At 45.1% G+C, this 12,568-nt stretch overlaps 1 protein-coding gene across 2 annotated transcripts in view; it reads right to left on the bottom strand.

Annotated features, from left to right (window-relative positions):
• Gng4 (G protein subunit gamma 4) overlaps window positions 1-12,568 on the bottom strand; it is a 48,919-nt gene that overhangs the window by 14,046 nt on the left and 22,305 nt on the right. For both annotated transcript variants that reach the window (XM_008771924.4, NM_001400370.1), the window contains exons 2-3: window positions 10,760-10,862; window positions 9,027-9,136 (exon numbers count right to left, since the gene is read on the bottom strand). In XM_008771924.4, coding sequence (XP_008770146.1) covers window positions 9,027-9,125 — 99 coding nt within the window. In that variant the 5' untranslated portion in view covers window positions 9,126-9,136; window positions 10,760-10,862. The remainder of the gene's footprint in view (window positions 1-9,026; window positions 9,137-10,759; window positions 10,863-12,568) is intronic.

Raw genomic sequence — 12,568 nt, 5'->3', positions numbered from 1 at the left:
GAATGAAACATTAAGCCATTAAAGAGGATGAAGTACTGATGATGGAGACATGGGTGAACTCCAAGGATGCTGTGCTAGGTAAATGATGGGTAGACATTACATGTTTCCACTTCGATGAGGTCTCTACTACAGTTATGGTCATACAGTTACGGTCATACAGTTATGGTCTACTACAGTTTCAGGCATACTTGGGCACCTTCTCCTCAGACCGATGGGGACTATCTCCTTCCTGAGAACTCTGCACTGTTTCTGAACCCCACGGGCCAGTTTCTGGTCCTCTCCACAGTTTCCTGACATTACTCCAGCTAGGATTAGCTACTTCCGCCACAGGGTCCCTGCAGCAGCAGCAGCAGCACAGCACTGCCTTTCTAACGCGTCTGGCATGATTTATTATGGTTCTCCACCCATTAGAGTCTACATGGACCCAAAAGACTCTATGGGGACATCTAGTCTCTAGAACTCTATCTATGGCTGGAAATGATCTGTTGCCACAGAATGTCTCCCTCTGGCCGGGCAACCATCCTAACATACGCTTACTGTCCCCTAGCCCTCTAGCTTGGTGCATGACTGGCCTCTTGTTTCTTTCTGCCTAACGCTCCATGCTTCCCTTCCACACTCTTTGCTTTCTTGGTATGTTCTCCTCTCCCACCATCTCAGCTCTCTGCCCAGCTCACAGCTGCAGCCACCTCCCTGTCCCTGACAAAGAGGTCTACAGCTACAGGCCATTCACCTTAAATGCCTGCCATTCATTGTGGCTCTGTGATCTGTGCTTGTGCTCACAGCATCCTCTCTCCAGTAGCTCAGCAGGTGACTTTTTTTTTTTATTAACTTGAGTATTTCTTATATACATTTCGAGTGTTACTCCCTTTCCCGGTTTCCGGGCAAACATCCCCCTCCCCCCTCCCCTTCCTTATGGGTGTTCCCCTCCCCACCCTCCCCCCATTGCCGCCCTCCCCCCCATAGTCTAGTTCACTGGGGGTTCAGTCTTAGCAGGACCCAGGGCTTCCCGTTCCACTGGTGCTCTTACTAGGATATTCATTGCTACCTATGGGGTCAGAGTCCAGGGTCAGTCCATGTATAGTCTTTAGGTAGGGGCTTAGTCCCTGGAAGCTCTGGTTGCTTGGCATTGTTGTACATATGGGGTCTCGAGCCCCTTCAAGCTCTTCCAGTTCTTTCTCTGATTCCTTCAATGGGGGACCTATTCTCAGTTCAGTGGTTTGCTGCTGGCATTCGCCTGTGTATTTGCTGTATTCTGGCTGTGTCTCTCAGGAGCGATCTACATCCGGCTCCTGTCGGTCTGCACTTCTTTGCTTCATCCATCTTGTCTAATTGGGTGGCTGTATATGTATGGGCCACATGTGGGGCAGGCTCTGAATGGGTGTTCCTTCAGTCTCTGTTTTAATCTTTGCCTCTCCCTTCCCTGCCAAGGGTATTCTTTTTCCTCATTTAAAGAAGGAGTGAAGCATTCACATTTTGATCGTCCGTCTTGAGTTTCGTTTGTTCTAGGGATCTAGGGTAATTCAAGCATTTGGGCTAATAGCCACTTATCAATGAGTGCATACCATGTATGTCTTTCTGTGATTGGGTTAGCTCACTCAGGATGATATTTTCCAGTTCCAACCATTTGCCTACGAATTTCATAAACTCGTTGTTTTTGATAGCTGAGTAATATTCCATTGTGTAGATGTACAACATTTTCTGTATCCATTCCTCTGTTGAAGGGCATCTGGGTTCTTTCCAGTTTCTGGCTATTATAAATAAGGCTGCGATGAACATAGTGGAGCACGTGTCTCTTTTATATGTTGAGGCATCTTTTGGGTATATGCCCAAGAGAGGTATAGCTGGATCCTCAGGCAGTTCAATGTCCAATTTTCTGAGGAACCTCCAGACTGATTTCCAGAATGGTTTTACCAGTCTGCAATCCCACCAACAATGGAGGAGTGTTCCTCTTTCTCCACATCCTCGCCAGCATCTGCTGTCACCTGAGTTTTTGATCTTAGCCATTCTCACTAGTGTGAGGTGAAATCTCAGGGTTGTTTTGATTTGCATTTCCCTTATGACTAAAGATGTTGAACATTTCTTTAGGTGTTTCTCAGCCATTTGGCATTCCTCAGCTGTGAATTCTTTGTTTAGCTCTGAACCCCATTTTTTAACAGGGTTATTTGTTTCCCTGCGGTCTAACTTCTTGAGTTCTTTGTATATTTTGGATATAAGGCCTCTATCTGTTGTAGGATTGGTAAAGATCTTTTCCCAATCTGTTGGTTGCCATTTTGTCCTAACCACAGTGTCCTTTGCCTTACAGAAGCTTTGCAGTTTTATGAGGTCCCATTTGTCGATTCTTGATCTTAGAGCATAAGCCATTGGTGTTTTGTTCAGGAAATTTTTTCCAGTGCCCATGTGTTCCAGATGCTTCCCTAGTTTTTCTTCTATTAGTTTGAGTGTGTCTGGTTTGATGTGGAGGTCCTTGATCCACTTGGACTTAAGCTTTGTACAGGGTGATAAGCATGGATCGATCTGCATTCTTCTACATGTTGACCTCCAGTTGAACCAGCACCATTTGCTGAAAATGCTATCTTTCTTCCATTGGATGGTTTTGGCTCCTTTGTCAAAAATCAAGTGACCATAGGTGTGTGGGTTCATTTCTGGGTCTTCAATTCTATTCCATTGGTCTATCTGTCTGTCTCTGTACCAATACCATGCAGTTTTTATCACTATTGCTCTGTAATACTGCTTGAGTTCAGGGATAGTGATTCCCCCTGAAGTCCTTTTATTGTTGAGGATAGCTTTAGCTATCCTGGGTTTTTTGTTATTCCAGATGAATTTGCAAATTGTTTTGTCTAACTCTTTGAAGAATTGGATTGGTATTTTGATGGGGATTGCATTGAATCTGTAGATTGCTTTTGGTAAAATGGCCATTTTTACTATATTAATCCTGCCAATCCATGAGCATGAGAGATCTTTCCATCTTCTGAGGTCTTCTTCAATTTCTTTCCTCAGTGTCTTGAAGTTCTTATTGTACAGATCTTTTACTTGCTTGGTTAAAGTCACACCGAGGTACTTTATATTATTTGGGTCTATTATGAAGGGTGTCGTTTCCCTAATTTCTTTCTTGGCTTGTTTCTCTTTTGTATAGAGGAAGGCAACTGATTTATTTGAGTTAATTTTATACCCAGCCACTTTGCTGAAGTTGTTTATCAGCTTTAGTAGTTCTCTGGTGGAACTTTTGGGATCACTTAAATATACTATCATATCATCTGCAAATAGTGATATTTTCCAATCTGTATCCCCTTGATCTCCTTTTGTTGTCTGATTGCTCTGGCTAGAACTTCAAGAACTATATTGAATAAGTAGGGAGAGAGTGGGCAGCCTTGTCTAGTCCCTGATTTTAGTGGGATTGCTTCAAGTTTCTCTCCATTTAGCTTAATGTTAGCACCTGGTTTGCTGTATATGGCTTTTACTATGTTTAGGTATGGGCCTTGAATTCCTATTCTTTCCAGGACTTTTATCATGAAGGGGTGTTGAATTTTGTCAAATGCTTTCTCAGCATCTAATGAAATGATCATGTGGTTCTGTTCTTTCAGTTTGTTTATATAATGGATCACGTTGATGGTTTTCCGTATATTAAACCATTCCTGCATGCCTGGGATGAAGCCTACTTGATCATGGTAGAGATTGTTTTGATGTGCTCTTGAATTCGGTTTGCCAGAATTTTGTTGAGTATTTTTGCGTCGATATTCATAAGGGAAATTGGTCTGAAGTTCTCTTTCTTTGTTGTGTCTTTGTGTGGTTTAGGTATAAGAGTAATTGTGGCTTCGTAGAAGGTATTCGGTAGTGATCCATCTGTTTCAATTTTGTGGAATAGTTTGGATAATATTGGTATGAGGTCTTCTATGAAGGTTTGATAGAATTCTGCACTAAACCCGTCTGGACCTGGGCTCTTTTTGGTTGGGAGACCTTTAATGACTGCTTCTATTTCCTTAGGAGTTATGGGGTTGTTTAACTGGTTTATCTGTTCCTGATTTAACTTCGATACCTTGTATCTGTCTAGGAAATTGTCCATTTCCTGCAGATTTTCAAGTTTTGTTTTGTAGTAAGATCTGATGATTTTTTGAATTTCCTCTGAATCTGTTGTTATGTCTCCCTTTTCATTTCTGATTTTGTTAATTTGGACGCACTCTCTGTGTCCTCTCGTTAGTCTGGCTAAGGGTTTATCTATCTATCTTGTTGATTTTCTCAAAGAACCAACTTTTGGTTCTGTTGATTCTTTCTATGGTCCTTTTTGTTTCTACTTGGTTGATTTCAGCTCTGAGTTTGATTATTTCCTGCCTTCTACTCCTCCTGGGTGTATTTGCTTCTTTTTGTTCTAGAGCTTTTAGGTGTGCTGTCAAGCTGCTGACATATGCTCTTTCCTGTTTCTTTCTGCAGGTACTCAGCGCTGAGTTTTCCTCTTAGCACAGCTTTCATTGTGTTCCATAAGTTTGGGTATGTTGTACCTTCATTTTCATTAAATTCTAAAAAGTTTTTAATTTCTTTCTTTATTTCTTCCTTGACCAGGTTATCATTGAGTAGAGCATTGTTCAATTTCCACGTATATGTGGGCATTCTTCCCTTATTGTTATTGAAGACCAGCTTTAGGCCGTGGTGGTCCGATAGCACGCATGGGATTATTTCTATCTTTCTGTACCTGTTGAGGCCCGTTTTTTGACCAATTATATGGTCAATTTTGGAGAAAGTACCATGAGGAGCTGAGAAGAAGGTATATCCTTTTGCTTTAGGATAGAATGTTCTATAAATATCCGTTAAGTCCATTTGGCTCATGACTTCTCTTAGTCTGTCGACATCACTGTTTAATTTCTGTTTCCATGATCTGTCCATTGATGAGAGTGGGGTGTTGAAATCTCCCACTATTATTGTGTGAGGTGCAATGTGTGCTTTGAGCTTTAGTAAGGTTTCTTTTACGTATGTAGGTGTCCTTGTATTTGGGGCATAGATATTTAGGATTGAGAGTTCATCTTGGTGGATTTTTCCTTTGATGAATATGAAGTGTCCTTCCTTATCTTTTTTGATGACTTTTAGTTGAAAATTGATTTTATTTGATATTAGAATGGCTACTCCAGCTTGCTTCTTCTGACCATTTGCTTGGAACGTTGTTTTCCAGCCTTTCACTCTGATGTAGTGTCTGTCTTTGTCTCTGAGGTGTGTTTCCTGTAGGCAGCAGAATGCAGGGTCCTCGTTGCGTATCCAGTTTGTTAATCTATTTCTTTTTATTGGGGAGTTGAGGCCATTGATGTTGAGAGATATTAAGGAATAGTGATTATTGCTTCCCATTATATTCATATTTGGATGTGAGGTTATGTTTGTGTGCTTTCACTCTCTTTGTTTTGTTGCCAAGACGATTAGTTTCTTGCTTCTTCTAGGGTATAGCTTGCCTCCTTATGTTGGGCTTTACCATTTATTATCCTTTGTAGTGCTGGATTTGTAGAAAGATATTGTGTAAATTTGGTTTTGTCATGGAATATCTTGGTTTCTCCATCTATGTTAATTGAGAGTTTTGCAGGATACAGTAACCTGGGCTGGCATTTGTGTTCTCTTAGGGTCTGTATGACATCAGTCCAGGATCTTCTGGCCTTCATAGTTTCTGGCGAGAAGTCTGGTGTGATTCTGATAGGTCTGCCTTTATATGTTACTTGACCTTTTTCCCTTACTGCTTTTAATATTCTTTCTTTATTTTGTGCGTTTGGTGTTTTGACAATTATGTGACGGGAGGTGTTTCTTTTCTGGTCCAATCTATTTGGAGTTCTATAGGCTTCTTGTATGTCTATGGGTATCTCTTTTTTTAGGTTAGGGAAGTTTTCTTCTATGATTTTGTTGAAGATATTTACTGGTCCTTTGAGCTGGGAGTCTTCACTCTCTTCTATACCTATTATCCTTAGGTTTGATCTTCTCATTGAGTCCTGGATTTCCTGTATGTTTTGGACCAGTAGCTTTTTCCGCTTGACATTATCTTTGACAGTTGAGTCAATGATTTCTATGGAATCTTCTGCTCCTGAGATTCTCTCTTCCATCTCTTGTATTCTGTTGGTGAAGCTTGTATCTACAGCTCCTTGTCTCTTCTTTTGGTTTTCTATATCCAGGGTTGTTTCCATGTGTTCTTTCTTGATTGCTTCTATTTCCATTTTTAATTCCTTCAACTGTTTGATTGTGTTTTCCTGGAATTCTTTCAGGGATTTTTGCGATTCTTTCAGGGATTTTTGCGATTCCTCTCTGTAGGCTTCTACTTGTTTATTAATGTTTTCCTGTGTTTCCTTAAGGGAGTTCTTCACGCCTTTCTTGAAGTCCTCCAGCATCATGATCAAATATGATTTTGAAACTAGATCTTGCTTTTCTGGTGTGTTTGGACATTCCATGTTTGTTTTGATGGGAGAATTGGGCTCCGATGGTGCCATGTAGTCTTGGTTTCTGTTGCTTGGGTTCCTGCGCTTGCCTCTCGCCATCTGATTATCTCTAGTGTTACTTTTTTCTGCTATTTCTGACAGTGGCTAGACTGTCCTATAAGCCTGTATGTCAGGAGTGCTGTAGACCTGTTTTCCTCTCTTTCAGTCAGTTATGGGGACAGAGTGTTCTGCTTTCGGGCGTGTAGTTTTTCCTCTCTACAGGTCTTCAGCTGTTCCTGTGGGCCTGTGTCTTGAGTTCACCAGGCAGCTTTCTTGCAGCAGAAAAGTTGGTCTTAACTGTGGTCCTGAGGCTCAAGTTCGCTCGTGGGGTGCTGCGCACGGGCTCTCTGCAGCAACCAGGAAGATATGCGCCGCCCCTTCCGGGAGCTTCAGTGCACCAGGGTTCTAGATGGCCTTTGGTGTTTTCCTCTGGCGTCCGAGATGTGTGTGCAGAGAGCAGTCTCTTCTGGTTTCCCAGGCTTGTCTGCCTCTCTGAAGGTTTAGCTCTCCCTCCCACGGGATTTGGGTGCAGAGAACTGTTTATCCGGTCTGTTTCCTTCAGGTTCTGGCGGTGTCTCAGGCAGGGGTCCTGCCGCTCCTGAGCCCTCCCCCACAGGAGCCCAGAGGCCTTATACAGTTTCCTCTTGGGCCAGGGATGTGGGCAGGGGTGGGCAGTGTTGGTGGTCTCTTCCGCTCTGCAGCCTCAGGAGTGCCCACCTGACCAGGCAGTTGGGTCTCTCTCTCACGGGGTCTGGGAGCAGAGAGCTGCTGCAGGCCGGGATCCGAGGGTGTGGGACTTCCGGTAAACACAGGACGTGCCCGGTCCTAGAGGAATTCTGCTTCCGTGTGTCCCGAGCTCACCAGGCAGCTTTCTTGCAGCAGAAAAGTTCGTCTTACCTGTGGTCCCGAGGCTCAAGTTCGCTCGTGGGGTGCTGCCCACGGGCTCTCTGCAGTGGCAGCAACCAGGAAGATATCAGCAGGTGACTTTTTCCAAATCCAGTTGCTGGCCTGAGACCAGCTCACATCTCTGCTCACTATGGTGGAGACCACTGCTCACACTGAAGCCACAGCCGTGCTGTGCAGTGCCTTGCTCAGGGATGCTCTCACCGTGTCCTCCCCTGGCAGTTTTCTGTCTTTGCACAGTTGGGCAATGCCGGTCTCTGCCCACCTCTGAAGTCTCATTCAGTCTCAGGAACTCCTGCTTCCAATTGTTCACTGGTTGCTAACCTCACTCCCTTCTCTGCCAAGGACTGCCAACCACAAATAACCAATTAGATATCAGTACTTGTACATCAAGTTCTGTGTACATTTTCTGTCCCTTGGGATAACACATGCCATGAGCTGCAGGGGAAAGAGCCGCTCTGCTTGCAAAGAGGAGAACTGGGGCTGCCGAGCCACACTCTACTGCAGTGGCTCTGGGTCTTCCTAATGTTGCGATTGTTTAATACATGTTTCTCACGTTGTGGTAACCACTAACCATAAAATTATTTTAGTTGCCACTTCATAACTGTAATTTTGCTACTGTTACGAATTGTAGTGTAAATATTTTTGGAGATAGAGGTTTGCCAAGGGGTAAAGACTCACAGGTTGAATATCCCTGTGTTGTGGAAGGGAAAGCCTTGAAGACTTTGGGAATTTGTACCCCAATGCTTATGTCATTGTGACTTGACTAGGTTTAGGAATCACCAAGGAAACACACCTTCAGGCATAGCTAGGGGGAATTTCCAGAGAGGTTTAATTAAGGAAACAGTATACCAGCCTACAGACTGGGATCCTGGACTAAATAACAAGGACAAAATAGGCTGAACCAGCATTCACTCCTCTGCTTCCTGACTGGATGCCATGTGAGCCACCACCTCATGCCCCACCCAGCTGGAGCCTCTCTCACACCATGTCTCCCCACTGTGATGATTGTACCCTCAAACTCTGAGCCAGAATAAATGCTGCCTTGAGCTGCTTTCATCAGGTTTGCTGTCATAGCAAGGAGAACAGTAACTCACACACCACATTCTTGAGCAAGACCCTTGGGTTTGGTTCTTGAAGACCACAGGCCTGATGGACTCCAGTTCCCTGGCACCATTCCTTCGGGAAGAGTGTCCTAACCTTATCATAGCCATAAACTGGCTGCATCTCACAGTCACATACTGCCAAGCCTTCGACTTGTCTCGATGTGCATCAGTCTACATGGCCTTTGTAGAAATCAAGGCTTCATCTCCTTCCAGTAATTCTAGTAGGAAGAGATCACAAACCCATGGTGGAAGGTGGCAGGGAGCATTTAATACACAAGCCTGATTCAATGTGTCAGCCCCAGCTGTGCCTGTCTAAAAACCTGTTGTTGTCTAACCCCCATTACTGTACCAGGGAGGCACAGCTCTTCAACCTTATTGTACGTCTACAATTACAATCAGAGGAGTATGTTTCTGGTGTCTTCCCATGAAATTCACACATACTGTGTGTACTGCATCATGGGAAACCCTGGGCAGGTTCAGAGCTCTGGAACAAGCACACACCCACTGAGACCGTTCCTCTGTTAGGGAGCTGAGCCTCACAAGGCCACTCTGGAACCGGAAGGAACTTGCTGAGTGAGTTTACCTTCACCCTGTCCATGCAGGCTTCCATCTTCAGCTGCTCTACAGCTTTCCTGGCCTGGGAGATGCTGGTGGTGCTGTTATTAGACATGCCTTCCTTCATTCCTGCGCTCCCTGCAAATAACCACAGGGTAAGGGTGGGAGTACTGTTGTCCCAGGCCCCTCTTACTCCTCCTAACCCCTACTACCTGAAGCTTCTCCATCACACCCAGATTTGTTCTCTTAGAAAGACTTCTCTTGCCCCCACCCATATCTACACCACACTGTGAAGTCATTACAGTGCTGCCTGTCCCCTGAGGGAGACTCTGCTACACTCTCAAGGAGAAACTGTTTGAAAGAAACTAGAAGGGAATACTGTGTGGGGCTGAAGTCAGGCAAACACAAAGGTAAAGGGCAGTGGTTCCCTAGGTACAGAGCATGTGGGGGCCAAGGTTCTGATCACTGAGTGTCCACTACCCTTGGGGAGAGAGGATAGGGAACGCTGAGGGTCTGCAGCTCTAAGCAATAGCATTTGCTCATGTGCATGTTATTTTTTTAAAGAAAAGACTTTCTTGGTATTACATCAGCTGCTCAAATCAGAGTTCAGCAAGTATGGATTCATATCTTGTTGAAAACCTCTGCCCAGCTATAAGAGAAGAGCCATGAGTAGCTGGAAGTTTGATTCTGGGAACCTTCATTCTGCCAGCCCCTGCCTTGGTTTCTTCTGCTCCCCCAGGACCAATTGCATCCCAGTGTGTGTGTGTGTGTGTGTGTGTGTGTGTGTGTGTGTGTGTGTGTATGTGTGTGTATGTGTGTGTATGTGTGTGTGTGTGTGTGTGTGTAGTGGGGAGATCCATACTTTGCCCAACCTGAGAGTGAGGGCAAACAGGAGCTGACAGAGAGGTAGCTAAGCTGAGAGGGTTAGAAGTGTGAAAGGAAACAGCTTTAGCCAATTAGAGACAGAAGAGCTTTTAAAGGCAGACTAAGAGGGAGTTGTCCTGCTGCAAAACTCAGCCACATGTCTTTTAGGTTCCACCTGAATGACAGACACCCCTGCTTTTCTGAGCCCACTGGCTGCCTCTACAAGACCTGTGTGAGTATCTAAGAAGAAATGGACTACAGACAAACAGGGGTGGTTCATGAACCTCAGGAGGGAGTGGATGAAGCTCAGGTGTGGTCTAATGACCACCTCCCTCTCCTTTCCCTCCTCCCATGAGGGCACTGCAGTCTTCTGAGTAGTTGCAGCTGCTCAGATGAAGAAAGCAATAGCTGTACTGTTGAGAGAACAGCTTTCCACAATAGGGCCTGTGACAAAAGCTAAACATTCGTGCTGGCTCCAGTGGACACGAGTGGGTGCTTGGCCTCCAGGAAGGTGAGGTGAACAGAAAACTGAGTCAGGGTCACCCTGGGGCCTTGATGTCAGTCTCCTTGGGCACACGGGCACATTTAGACTGACAGGTCATTTAGGGACCTCTGGCAGGCTGCAGCAGTGGCTCCTAACTCAGCAAGTGCCAATTTAGGATGGGAGCCAGGATGAGGCAGTTTCATCCCAGTGCTGTTGATACAACCTGACTCAGGACAGGGAAAGGATTTTTTGAATGGTGGGTGTTATCAGACCTTCCTTCTGCCTTGGCTAATAGTGTCCCTAGGTCTGCTATGGGGGAGATGGAGATTAGGACTGACAGTGTTGATGTGAGAAACCATAGGACCCTGCTCCCTGAGTCTCATTTTCCCTGCTCTGTAGACATCCATTCTTACCTGCTGAGAGGTGGTACAGGGACAGGTCCAGGCAGGGGACACTGCAGCAGCAGAATTTGGCAGTTAGAAGAGAGGCTGACTCAGGGTCCTGCTGTGGAGCCCCCTGAAAAAACAAACAGATGTTCATTGTCCTCACGGCCCTCAAGGCCTCCCTCAGTTGTTTTGCCCAAACTCAGTGCCTTTGCCTAGAAGCCTAGGGACTCTCATACCAGTCATGGGGACGATAATGAGATGAAGGATGAAAAGTCACTGCCCTCATGGGAGGAGGGGAAGGAGAAGGAGGTGGTCATTAGACCATACCTGAGGTATAGATGAGGTAAGGCTAACATGAAACAGACTAGGACTCAACCTCAAGGCAAGGCCACCTGAGCCTTGCCAGGAAACTCTACTTTGAGCACAGCCTGTGTGCCCAGCTGCCCTACCTTTTCTCTTGCCAATCAAGTGTGCCAACCTAGCATGCCAAGCAGAAAGAGTTTGCAATATTTTTTATTATAATGACTAACAGCTACCAAGTGTACAGATGAATAGATTGAACTGTGGTATGTCCATACATCACATCTTTCTTACCGTGTGTGTGTGTGTGTGTGTGTGTGTGTGTGTGTGTGCGCGTGTGTGCAAGATTCAGAGGTTAAGAGCACTGGTTGCACTTGCAGAGGACCTGGATTAAGTTCCCAGCACCCACATTGCAGCCCATAATAGTCCGTAAGTCTAGAACCAAGGGATCTAATGTCCTTTTCTGGACTCTGCAGGCACCAAGCATGGATATGGTACACATATGTGAAGGCACTTTCCAAAAGTCATGGAGATAGTTGCAGATGTGGAGAAGTTTCATGGTCCTTCTGGTCATCATTGTCACAGTACCACTGACTTTTGGGGCACCTTTCCAGAATTTGATGAATTCTGGCCTCTCTTTGGGAGACAACAACTCAGAAAAGAAGGCTACATAATCATTCCTCACTCACTTGATGCTTGCACTTCATTTTCCATCCAATGCTTAGAAAGTGTTTCACATAGCACCCCGTTGGTGTGCTCAGTTCCGGTGAACCTTTAAGACACTGTCCTTGTGTCTTACCATTTTTTTTTTTTGGAGCTGGGGACCAAACCCAGGGCCCTGCGCTTGCTAGGCAAGCGCTCTACCGCTGAGCTAAACCCCCAACCCTGTGTCTTACTATTTTAAAAAACTTATGTGTATATGTGTCTGCCTGCCTGAGTCTATGTGTACTTCATGTGTTCAGGAACTGGATGAGTCCAGAAAAAGACACGAAGTCCCTTGGAACTGGAGTTACAAATGGCTGTGAACTGCTGTATAGGTGCTGGGAACCAAACTCAGGTCCTCTGCAAGAGCAGGGAATGTGGGTAAGTCTCTTAACGGTGGCACCATCTTCCCAGGCCTCATCACCATTTCTTAAATTGTGACAAGGATCCTTTGATCTCTAGATGTGTTGGAGAAAGTTATTTTAATGGCATTACATTTTGCTATGATGTTTTCAAAAGCACTGTCCCCAGCCTCAAGGGAAGAAAATATGCTAACTTCTAAGCAAGGTATTGCAGTTATACTGTGAAGTCACTGAACATCCACCACTTGGCCATCACTGGGCATGGAGCCACTAGAAGTCATAGGCTTTGTTTGGTTTTTAAGTGAGGAGATGATTTACCCACTTGGGTGTCTGTGTACCACATCTGTGCCCAGTGCCCATGGAGGCCAGAAGGGAGCATCAGATCCACTGGAACTGAAATTACAGATGGTTAGGAGATGGTATGTGGGTACTGGTTCTTCTGGACAAATATGGTGTGCTCTTAACTGCTGAG

The sequence above is a fragment of the Rattus norvegicus genome, chromosome 17, assembly GCF_036323735.1.
Source record: "Rattus norvegicus strain BN/NHsdMcwi chromosome 17, GRCr8, whole genome shotgun sequence".
NCBI lineage: Eukaryota > Metazoa > Chordata > Mammalia > Rodentia > Muridae > Rattus > Rattus norvegicus.
Note: the sequence above shows the minus strand (reverse complement) of the source record. Positions and strands in the feature narration are given on the sequence as shown.